Below are 12159 nucleotides of genomic sequence, written 5' to 3'. Positions count from 1 at the left end.
AAATTTTCTGATTATTCTAGGCCTATTCCTAGATCAACCAAATACATTTTGTGGTGAAGGTAGGGGGATGGGTACCATGCAGCACAATGTGGCCACTCAGGGCCCATCTTATATATGAGGCCATTCCTGGATGAGAAAGAATTGTGGGCATCAAGACAGTGACTCCAGTTTGAGTTTATCACAGTGTCGGAGATTTCATTCGTTCATTCACTCATTCATTATCTATTCATTGTTAGAGATATCATACCAAAGCAATGTGGCTCAGAATGTAAGTTCTGGAACCAAGTGCATGGGATCAGTTCCTAGCTCTATCAATTACTAACGTAACACTTTTTTCACCTGTCAAAAGCAGTTGATTATAGTACCTAACCTACAGCAATGCAGTAAGGAGTTAAAGACTGAATTCACAATAATGAGTGCCCCTTAAAGTTTTTAAATAAATAATAATAATAGCTAAAATGTACACAGTGCCTAGTGCCAGGCACTATTCTAGACTCATCATGTGAATTCAGCCTAAGGTCCTCATGGTCCTTTACCACAAACCTATTCTTCCTACTTGCATTCCAATCCTAGTCATTTACTAGGAATGTAGGAATCATCCTAAACTCCTTCCTCTCCCTCACTTCCCACCCCTAAAGATATGGTCAAGTTCTGCCTATTATCCATTCAGCTCCTTCCCTCTTTTCCACTCAGGCCTTTTCCAATTTCTCTTAACTTTTACGGTAATCTCCTATGTATCCCCCTAAAGCTAGGGTTGTGCTCATCCAATCTGTCCTCCATTAAGATGGACCATTCTAAATGGTCTTTCCAAAACACATATCTGACAATATCATTCACCTGCTGAAATCTTCTATAGGAAAAAGTCACAGGTCCAACATGGCACATGGGGGTTTGTGATTTGGCCCAATCTGTCTCCAATATTTGGATTCAGAGAGTGACATTCAATCAATCACTATGTAAGATGATATATTTCTACCATACCATACCAATTAACATAATAACAGATGGTTATTGAATAACAAACTTAATTTTCTCTTGGGCCTCTGTAGCAAAGCACAGGATGTGAGTGATTATCTTACATCGGCTCAGTGACCCTGGCTGGTCGGCGGTACCATCTGTCGTTTTAGGAAACTGAAAACTTGAACTGTTACTTCCTGTCCCACCCGGCCCAGTTTAGGCGTGCATGCATTTTACATCTTAATCTCACTTTACACACACCCAGAAAAAAACCTCACTTTTCAAAAGTTCATTAACAAAGTCTCACAATTAAAAGAGCAGCCCTGTGAGTCATTTTTGGGTACCCGTGTGGAAATAACAACTCCTCCCTTTGCTGAGAAATGGCTTCAACAAGTGCATGAGAACCACAGGAAGTAATGATACAGGCCTTAGCTATTGTCAGAGGAGTCCAGTATTCACTCCCTCTCAGGATGGTGTGGCTCCTGCTGTCACCTTGCCACTGCTGCTTGTCTTCATTCTTCTAAAAGTAAAGTCTTTCTTATGTGGGCTTGGAAGGAACTATTTCAAGGCAATTATCAATTTATCCGTATTTCCTGGCTCCTGAGTCATACTGTCAAGTTCAAGTCAAGAAGTACCCATTCTGGGGTTTTTAAGAAAGCGTAAGTAACCTAAAACAAGGGAGTGAACAGGTGATCACACCTAAGTGATATCCCCTGTAATTCGTCAAAAGAACCTCAGCTTCTTCTCGAATCAAAACAAAAGTAGTCCTAGGCGCACACTTTGCAAGGGAAGCCTACCCACGGGTGCCTGACATACTTTCTCCGAAGCCCTAAACGCGCAGTCCCTTGCCCACTGGGCGAAAAGAAGGAGAAATCAATCACTCCGCTGTGCAGGAGAACGCCAAGGCCGAGTTCCCGGAGGCGCGGAGCGGGGGTGAGCCCGGGGCCAGACCCCAAGTGCCCCCCAGACAGCGCTCGAAGCCCCAGCCCGCGAGGCGCCCCGGCCCCCGGCGACCCCCGGCGACCCCCGGCGACCCTCGGCTCCCGGGGCAGTTCAGGAGAGAGGAAGACGTACAAAGGGGGAAAAACGAACCAGCAACAGGACGGAGCGTGCGAGCCGAGAAGCCCTGTCCCGCGCGCGCCGCGAGAGGGAAGGAAACCTGTTGCGCGACTCCTGGCGGCGGGGCTCGCGGCGCCTCCCGCGGCCCGGGCTGGCTCCTCGTCGGCCGCCTGAGCTCCGCGCCGCCCGCCCGGCCCCGGCGTCGGGAGCGCCCACGGCCGCGGGAGCAGGCCCCGCCCCGGGACCGCAGCGCCGGCCCCCGCCCCGCCCCGCCCGGAGCCCGGAGCCCCGGAGCCCCGGAGCCCCCGCGCCCCGAGAGCGAGAGCGGAGCGGCCGTCCGCGCCTCCCCCGCCCGCGCGCCCGCAGGAGCGCCTCCCCGCCGTCCGCCTGCCGCCCGCGGCCCCGCACCTGCCCCCCATCCCCGCCCCGAAAGGCGGGCGGGAGGCGCCGGACTTTCCCCGGGAATCCCCGGGGCGCTGCTGACGCTTGGCGGCCGCTCGGAGTGTGGGTGTGCCTGGGAGAGGCCGCTCGGGCGCGGCCTGAGCCCCAGCCGGTTCGTCCGTCTGTTCGTTCACTCACTCACTCACTCACTCACTCACCCATCCATCCATCCATCCATCCATCCATCCATCCATCCATCCATTCATTAATTCATTCCCAACTGAGCGTCCACTCGAGGGCTGAGGATACTTGCCCTGGTTAAAAATAGCTCCAAGACCCTGCCCTCAAAGACCTGGCGTTCCACTGCAGAACGATAAACAGATAAAAGTGTGTATTATGCGAAATGGTATCTTGAAAAAAAAGACTGAAGCTCATAATTAGGACTTGCTTAACCCCCCCCCAAAATAAAACAAAACAAAACAAAACAACCCCTCACTGATGGAAAATTTCAGAGAAACTCAGAAGCCAACTAAAAGAGTTCCCAAAGGCCCAAGCTAGAACAATTTGAGCAACAAAATTAATAAAGTAGTATTAGACTACAAAGTAAGAAGAAAACCCATGAGTTCCTAATGATATAAGCAGTTTAATGAATAAATAAATGGTGGAGAGGAGATAAATCTCCCCTGCAAAAGAATTTGTAAAAATTTACATAGATATCCAGCCTTAAGGAGGAGAAGCATAACTTCACACTCCTTAAGTATGAGGTGCCCCTAATGACTTCTCCCAAAAAGTAAGGTGTGGAAAGGAGGGAAAAGAGTAACTTCACAACCGAAGACACCTAAAAACAAGAGGTTGGCCAAATGATCAAGGTCAACGGCAGCAGTCATAGATCATATTGATAGTATACACTCTTGATGTGTGATTAAAATGTCACTTTACCTCTGTGACCTCTTCCCCCAGCTTATCATAAGAAAAAACATCAAATTCCAAAAGAGGGACATCCTACGATACATGACCAATATTTCTCTAAGCTGTCAACGTCATCAAAAACAAGGAAAGTCTGAAAAACTGCCACAGTCTAGAGGAGTCTAAGGAGACATTACACCTGAATGTATGTGGTATACTGAATGGGATCCTGGAACAGAAAAAGGCCATTAGGTAAAAAACTAAAGAGGGGACACCTGGGTGACTGAATGGGTTAAGAGTTTGCCTCTTGATTTCAGCTCAGGTCATGACCTCAGTGTTGAGAGATGGAACCTTAGAGTGCTCGCCCCTCAGTGAGGAGTCTGCTTGAGATTCTCCCTCTTCCCCTGCCTTTCCCCCCACTCATACTCCTGTACTCTCTCTTTCTCTCTCGCAAATAAATAAATAAATCTTAAAAAAAAAACTAAAGAACTCTGAATAAAGTATGGACTTTCATTGGTAGTATAGTATCAAGATTGGCTCATTAGTTATGATGATGTGCCATACTAATTGTAAGATGGTAATAATAGGGGAAAATGGGAACAAGGTTTATGAGAACCCTCTATACTACTCTTGCAATTTTTCTGTAAATCTTAAACTGTTAAAAAAATAAAGTTTATTTTAAAAGAAAATAAGAGATGAGGGGTGCTATAATAAACTAAAAACAAAACAAAAGGTTTATTTCAAAGACCTCTAAGATAAGAAAACAATTTGAGGGAGGAAACAATATGGATTATGACCATTTCAAACAGAGATCTGTAGATGTAAAGGCCCTGAGGCAGGAGCATGCTTGGAGTAGTAGCAGTGTGGCTGGAACAAAATGAATGTGGGAAGAGCAATGGATCTTGGAGCTAGGGGTGGGGAACAGAGTATGTAGGGCCTTGGTGGTGATGACAGTTTTAACATTTTACCCTGACTGAAAAGAAGATGTCAAAGAATTTTTAGTACAGCAGTGACCTCCTGGTTTTGAGTTTTTTGTTTGTGTTTTGTTTGTGTGTGTGTGTGTGTGTTTTTTTTTTTTTTTTTTTACTATTGTGTTGACAAATTAGGAGAAACAATGGAAGAAGGCCAACCAGTTAGGAGGCTGTGCTGTTTAATTTTGTCTGTCAACTTGACTGGGCAATGGGGTGCCCAGGTATTTGGTTAAAGATTATCCTGGATGTGTCTGTGTCTGTAAGGATATTTTAGATGAGATTAACATTTGAATCTATAGAATGAGTAAAGCAAATTGCCCTCCCCAGTATGGGTAAGCCTCATCCAGTCTGTTGAAGCCGTGAATAGAACACCAGCCAGGCTGGGTAATGGAGAATTTGTCCTCTCTGGACATGTCTTTGAGCTGGAACATCCATTTCTTCCTGCCTACAGACTTGCCCTCAAACTGAAAGTTATATCATTTACTTTCCTGCTTCTCAGGCCTTTGGACTCAGGAATTATACCACCAACTTTTCTGGGTCTCCATCTAGCTGACTACAGTTCTTGACAGTTCTCAGCCTCCATAATATATATGTTTCATTTATAAATACATGGTTCTGTTTCTCTGATTCACTGATTTAAAAACCCTAGCAGTAGAGCTGGTAAGAAGTGGGCAGGTTCTGGATATATTCCTAAGGAGAAGCTGACAGTACTGGCTGATTAACTGGATGTAGGACATAAGAGAGTAAAAAGAGTCAGGATGAGTCAAGGTTTTTACTTGGAACAATTAGAAGAAAAGAGGTTCCTTATGCTAATGGGGGAAGACTACTTGAGAAGCAAGTTGTAAGGTTGGGGGAGGGGAGGGAAGGATTGCTGGGGATTAAGAGCTCCATTTTGGACACTTTAAGTTTGGAGTTGTCAAGAAGGGCCCAGATCCTCTTTGGGTGCTAGCAGGATCTAGAAAGCACTGCCCAATATAGTAACCAAATAACTGGTAATGTTCATGGTACTTTGCCTGCTAGCACTCCGATTAGGCTCAGAGAGAATCAAAAAAGAGTAAATGGAGACAGAAGAATGTGACAATAGCTGGAAGGAAATACATGGTCAAGAGAGAGATTTTTATTTTTAATTGGATAATATGCCTATTTGTATGCTCATGGGCATGAGCCAAAGACAAGGAAAAAGTGATGATGTAAGAGAGCTAAAATCACTGTGTAGCAATGTTCTTGAGTAGATGAGCAGGGATAGAATCCAATGCAAAAGGAATGTTGGGGTTAAATTGGAGAAGGTAGAGAATTCTTTTCTGATAGCTGGAGGGGAGGCAGAACAAATGGGCACAGATGCTGATAAATGTGGAGGCAGAAACATGTTTTATCGATGAAGTTAACAAGGTTAGCAGCAGAAAGTGAAGAGGAGAGAGGAAGTTTGAGAAGAGGGTAGAAAGGATGAAATATCATTCAGGGACAGTGAGAATGTAAATAGATTTTGAAAATGTAGTCAGATTGCTGGATAATACTAAAGATTCACTTGGAGTCAGGGACCAAAGATATAAGGGGCGGGGCAGTTGGTATAGTTGTGTATTCTCACTAGCCTCATTTGCTTATTTGGGTACAAATAGTGCTAGGAAGAGATCGAGATACAGCCGGAGCCTGGAGTCTGAGCATCATGGAGGAGAGAAGAACAAGAATGTGGAGCATCTGTGCAGGGGAATGATTACAAGGAACAACCATGGCATTTAAACCAAGGAAAGAGAGAAGAGAGGACATGAATGATGGTGTTGAGGCAAAGTGAAAAGGTGTTAGGTTAATGGATTAGAGGTTCCGGGGCGTCAAGGAATTACACAGTAGGGGATTAGGGAGATTCAGTTGGAAAAATGCAAGTTGGTTATCAGAGAGTGAGATCTTTGAGACTTAGATGATGAAGGAATGAAGATACATAATGGCAGTCTAGATGGACCTGGGCTTTCTGCAATTGATGTGCATGACTCCTTCTAGGCTCCCAGGTGGGTGTCCTATGTTTTATACATTTTTTTTTTCTGAGAGGTTGGCTCTAACCTCCAGTTTGGATTTTTTGAACCATGAGTATGGATGAGGACTTAAGGATAAACCCAGATAAAGCAGGACAAGTACATGGAGAGGGGCATAGCTGCTGCATGAGGTCCTGTCCTATGTATACACCATCTTATATCCTACTGCCATCCCAAATTTGAAGTGCTCATGAACCCACTGAATTTCATGATTGGAGGTCATCTAGCCCAGCCAATCCTCTCAAGTACAATTCCTCCATAGCCCTCAGCTAAATAGTCATATTTTATCCCCTCACTGTGTAGCATTCAGCAACCACCATTTCTCTTTGCCATGCTAGTTTTCAAAGTCCTTGAAGATATTTTGTGTGTGATACAATATATGTGGCATAAAATTTACCATTGTCATCTTTTTAAAGTTCAGTTCCATAGGTACAATCACATTATTATGTAATCATCACCACCCTTTTCCAAAAATTTTTATCTACCCTAATGACAACTCTGTACCTATTAAACACTAATTCTCCAATCCCCCTTTCCCTAGCCCCTGGCAACCACTGCTCTACTTTCTGCCTCTATGAAATTGATTAATCTAGACATGTCGTATAAGTGGAATGGTACAATATTTGTCCTTTTGCAACTGGCTTGTATCACTAGGCATAATGTCTTCAAGGTTTATCTATGTTATAGCATGTGTGTCCAAATCTTTTTCCTTTTAAAGGCTGAATAATATTTCTTTTTCAGTTGTTGCTTTCATTTTTCTGGTGTATATAACCATAAGCGGAATTGCTGAATCATATGGCAATTCTCTGTGTAATTTGTTGTGTGTGGTATCATCATACCATTTTTCACAGTAGTTGCACTGTTTTATATTCATACTAGTAATGCACAAGAGTTCTGATGTCTCCACCTCCTTGCCAACACTCGTTACTTCTTATAACCTATCTTTGATTTCCTCTCTGTGTGACACACTGCTAGGCACATGATGTTGTATGAGTCAACAAACAGTAATTGTTAACCCTGTTGGAAAGGGAAATGAGGTTAAATGAATCAGCAAGCCCTAACATGCACATCTTGTTCTAGATCTACGCTGCCCATTATTGTAGCCACAGGTAGTTATTTAAATTTAAATTAATTAAGATTAAGCAAAAATTTAAATTCAAGTCCTCAGTCTCAGTGACATTTTTGGTGCATAACAGCCACCATAACTAGTGGTTATTAGTGTCCATTACATTCGACTGTACAGAGTAGAACATCACCAGAACATCATCATGAATGTTACCAGTTCTTTTGTTACTATATATTGGGCAGTGCTTTCTAGATACTGCTAGTACCCTGGGCTTTGTCTCACAAATCATATTTGGATAATCTTTTCCAGAATTGGCCAGCTTAAAATTTAAGATAAAAGTCTTTCTTTTAGGAGGGAGGAAATATGCTGCCTAAAAAGTCTATGGCCCTTTGGCTCAGGGCATGATCCTGGGGTCCCGGGATCAAGTCCCACGTCAGGCTCCCTGCATGGAGCCTGCTTCTCCCTCTGCCTGTGTCTCTGCCTTTCTGTCTCTCTGTATCTCTCATGAGTAAATAAATAAAATCTTAAAAAGAAAGAAATTCTAGATTTTAATAATGCCAGCATGTGTGCAGACATCTTCTGTTTGCCCCTTCAGATCTACTTTCTACCTCCCTCCATTCTACTCTCTAGCCTGGATTGATCCTAATGGATTATTGCAATAAGTTTCTATGCCCTTGGGCTTAGCCCATAGGGAGATCTAGCAGGAGAGCGGAAGCAGGGGATGAAGTATTCCAAGCCAAAAGGCTGTCTGTGTTCCTCAACAGAAGGTTCCTCTAAGATGGTCTGTTCTATATGATTCCCTCTCCTTCCTGGTTCTGAATACCTCTCCCTACTCATGGTTCTCAGGCCTGGGGTATGACAACCCAGGAGTCCCTATGATTTCCACTCTGCCTATAGCTTTATAATATTACCTTTATTTATAAAACTTCTTTAAATTGTTCTAATTTGAATGTGCCATCTGTTTCATATTGGAACACTGAACAGGATCCTTAATCAGTTAGAACATAGTGTCCAAATCCCTGCTTTGAATATTTTATACCTACAGTCCTACAAAAATATTCCCTGATAGGATAGGCCAGGTGGCTCGGCAGTTTAGTGCTGCCTTCAGCCCAGGGTGTGATCCTGGTGGAGACCTGGGATTGAGTCCCATGTCAGACTCCCTGCATGGAGCCTGCTTCTCTCTCTGCCTGTCTCTGTCTCTCTCTTTAATCTTTAAAAAAATCTTTTAAAAAAATTAATCTTTAAAAAATCTTTAAAAAAATGTTCCCTGATAATGTTAGCATCTCTTTATCCCAATCCACCAGTTAGCTTTATGAAAAAACTATGTTGTAAGTCATACAATAAATAAATTTTTCTCCAGTAAACAGACTAGAAAAATATTCTGAATCACAAGCAAATCTTTTTAGATATAGCTTCTCTACATAAAATATTGTTTATGAAAATATATTAAAAAAACTATAAAATAAATAGATTAAAGTTTAAAATATTAAATATTTTAATATCCGATAAGCTTTAAATTACCTCCAGATATGTGAGAAAATATGTACCTCAGTACTGCAAACAAACCTTCATTACTCAGTATACACAACTTACCAGAGAACATGGTTTCTATCTATACACTGAATGTTTGCATCTCCCAAAATTCATGTCATAATCTAATACCCAATGTGATGATATTAGGAGGTGGGGCCTTGGAAGTTGATAAGGTCATAAAGATGGAGTCCTCAAGAATGGGATTCATGTTCTTATAAAAGAGGCCCCAGAGAACTCTCTTGCCACTTCTGTCATGTGAGAACACCAGCAAGTAGACAGCCATCTGTGAACCAGGAGGTAGGCTCTCACCAGACACCAAATCTATTGGCACCTTGATATTAGACTTAGCAACCTCCAGAACTGTGACAAATAAATTTCTGCTATTTATAAGCCATAAGGTCTAGAGTATTTTTGCTATAGCATATAGCCTACATGGACTAAGACACCATTTGAAGCTCAATATTTAAATATGCAATTAGTAGCAGCTCATTTAAAAATATATAAGCCCCATAATACTAATTCCTATATTAAAGATAACTGAAACTTACTGCTCAGTTACAATGGGCCAACCACTATGCTAACACTTTCATATATTGTTTAATTCCCATTGCAAATTTATGAGGTGTATACAACTCAACTCCATTTGACAGAAGAGGAAATGAGCCTTAAAGTCTCCTGTCCACTGTACCAGTACCAGCAAGCAAAGGACCCTAGATTCAGATCCTCATGTCCAACACAAAAGTCCATTGTTTTAAAGATTTTATTTACTTACGAGAGACACACAGAGAGAGGCAGAGACAGACAGAGGGAAAAGCAGGCTACATGCAGGGAGCCTGAATTGGGACTCAATTCCGGTTCTCCAGGATCACACCCCAGGCTGAAGGTGGCGCTAAACCGCTAAGCCACTGAAGCTGCCCATGTTCTTAACTGCCAATAAAGAATCCAAGAACAGCATCAAAGACCACAGAAGAACCAAAAAATAAGGACTATCCAAAGCAAATGATTTCTTTTATCCTCTTACCTATACTCAAAGAGCGATGTCCAAATCTAAATAAGCTTAGAAAAAATTAGAAAAAAAATAAGAGAAAGAAAGAAGGAAAGAAAGAAAAAGAAAGAAAGAAAGAAAGGAAGGAAGGAAGGAAGGAAGGAAGGAAAGAAAGAAAGAAAGAAAGAAAGAAAGAAAGAAAGAAAGAAAGAAAGAAAGAAAGAAAAGAATGCAACAGATAATTCATAGAAAAGCAAATTTCTTGTTGTATAGGAACTTATTTTTCTGTGCATGGTACACAAGGAGGAGTAGAAAATTAGCGGTGAAAATGTACTATTTTGGTATTAGTTAAATCTTATTCCTGCCAGCAATTCCTGAAATGACATGGTTGTATTTTTGTTTTAGCCCAAATTACAATTAAGTGAAAACTTCCCTCTGATACATTGGCATACTTGCAAGAAGCTTGAAGGTGAGCATGTACTGGCTGTCCTATGCATGCAAATAGAACATTCTCTGTGAAAGAGAATGGGATAAAAAATACCAAGTCTAGAGATAGTATAATTGACCTGCTTAATGGCTCTTAATGATTTTTCTGCAACTGTGATTTTGCATAACAAGTTGCAAGACTATTTTAAGATGAGACTGTTGCTCAATACTCACTTCTGGTAAACTCATTTTGCACCATCACCCTGCCCTGCGGAACTGATAAAAGTGAAACAGAAAAAGCATAAACAGAATGTAACAAATAAGCCATGCCTATTACTAATAAAGTAATAGTTTCATTGTAAGCCTTTAAATATTGTTTTTGAATTGGAATAATTAAATTTGTTCTCAACAAGCATAATTTTCACAGACAGACTAAACATTTTTATAATCCATATTTTGGTCATTTAGATGAATTTATGTCATCCATTTAGAAACTGTGTCTTTCTAGACCAAAAAGTCTTACTTTGGGGATGAGACATGGTTTTCTTCTCTTTTTCTTCATCCATTTCATCCTCTTCTTGCAGCTCCATGATTTTGTCTTACTTTTCCCTTTAGCACAATCTTCAAGTAGACTGAATCCTTCAAAAATGGCTTATAATTTTTGTGGGTGCATGGACCATGGCCAGCATCCTTCCATAACTCTAAAGAAAATTTAAAAGGACAAATTGGCACTTCCAAAAGCAAACATATTTCAAATGACGAATATGTTTTAAAGATGAACTTACCGAAAGTGACACAGTGAAAACAGATCGAAGTCTCAGCAGTAAACTCACAGATTCAGTGGACAGCCTTCTTACAGGTACCTGCTCTTGGAATGATGATCATGTTGAAGAGACCTTGGGGAAGCTGACAGATGTACCTCAGTCCACAGCTCCTTTCCTTGCTTATGTGCCTAGGGTGTAAATAAGAATCTGATAGGAGCTAACATGGCTTTGCATCACTCTCAGTGTTGAAAGCAGGCCACTCTAGCCAATTTCTTTAAACCCTATTTTCTACAAGTTGGTCATGGGTAAAGATCAGTTATGAAACAGGAACTTTTGCCACAACTCTACATCCCTAGTAACAAAGAAACATTTACAAAACAAATGCCCCCAGGCAAATCAGAATTCGTAATTGATTACAATGCAAATGTGGGTACTGCATATAATCTATTCATGCCTTATTTCTTTCAAGGTCCTAGGACATCACCTCTCCAACTTTAAGTAATGAGTAGACTTCTCTTCAGAGAAAAAGAATATTGTGACACTCAGTGTTGACAAATTAATATAACAAATACTTTACATAAACATGATATAAATTCCTTATGATTACAGCATCATTAGAAAACTATAAAATTCAAACAAATCATATGTGGAATTTAAGAAACAAACACACAAAGGGGGAAAAAAAGAGACAAACCAAAAACAGATGCTTTTATCTTACACTTGATCTTAGCCAAAAGGCTGAGAAGCAAAAATTAGTTGATCCTGAAGCAAGATCCCCACTGCGCAGGGAGCTATGCAGAGCTCAATCCCAGGATCCTGGAATTGATCCAAAGACAGACGCTTAACCTACTGAGCCACCCAGGTGTTCCATAATTTTTTGAGATTTCATGTTGTTTTCCATAGATGCTGCACCAATTTACATTCCCATCAATGATGCACAGGTGGTATCTTTTCTTCATATCCTTTCCAACTTATTATCTCTTTTCTTTTTGATGACAGTCATTCTAACATTGTACTTTTGATTTGCATTTCCTTGATAATTAGTGATGTTGAGCACCTCTTCATTTACCTGTTGGCCATTTGTAGA

At 41.4% G+C, this 12159-nt stretch overlaps 1 protein-coding gene across 5 annotated transcripts in view; it reads right to left on the bottom strand.

Moving 5' to 3' along the window:
- STX11 (syntaxin 11) overlaps window positions 1-11299 on the bottom strand; it is a 44715-nt gene extending 33416 nt beyond the window's left edge. Inside the window, exons 1-2 of one of the 5 annotated variants that reach the window (XM_055311570.1) lie at window positions 11094-11299; window positions 10832-11009 (exon numbers count right to left, since the gene is read on the bottom strand). In XM_055311570.1, the coding sequence (XP_055167545.1) occupies window positions 10832-10898 (67 nt within the window). In that variant the 5' untranslated portion in view covers window positions 10899-11009; window positions 11094-11299. Of the gene's footprint in view, window positions 1-2031; window positions 2233-2424; window positions 2490-10831; window positions 11010-11093 lie in introns of those variants that run through there. The other 4 variants (XM_055311574.1, XM_055311572.1, XM_055311571.1 and 1 more) reach the window with 4 other exon arrangements.
- Between the last annotated feature and the right edge of the window lie 860 nt (window positions 11300-12159).

Source organism: Nyctereutes procyonoides, unplaced genomic scaffold, assembly GCF_905146905.1.
Source record: "Nyctereutes procyonoides isolate TBG_1078 unplaced genomic scaffold, NYPRO_anot_genome, whole genome shotgun sequence".
Lineage (NCBI taxonomy): Eukaryota > Metazoa > Chordata > Mammalia > Carnivora > Canidae > Nyctereutes > Nyctereutes procyonoides.
This window is presented reverse-complemented; position numbering and strand designations above follow the sequence as displayed.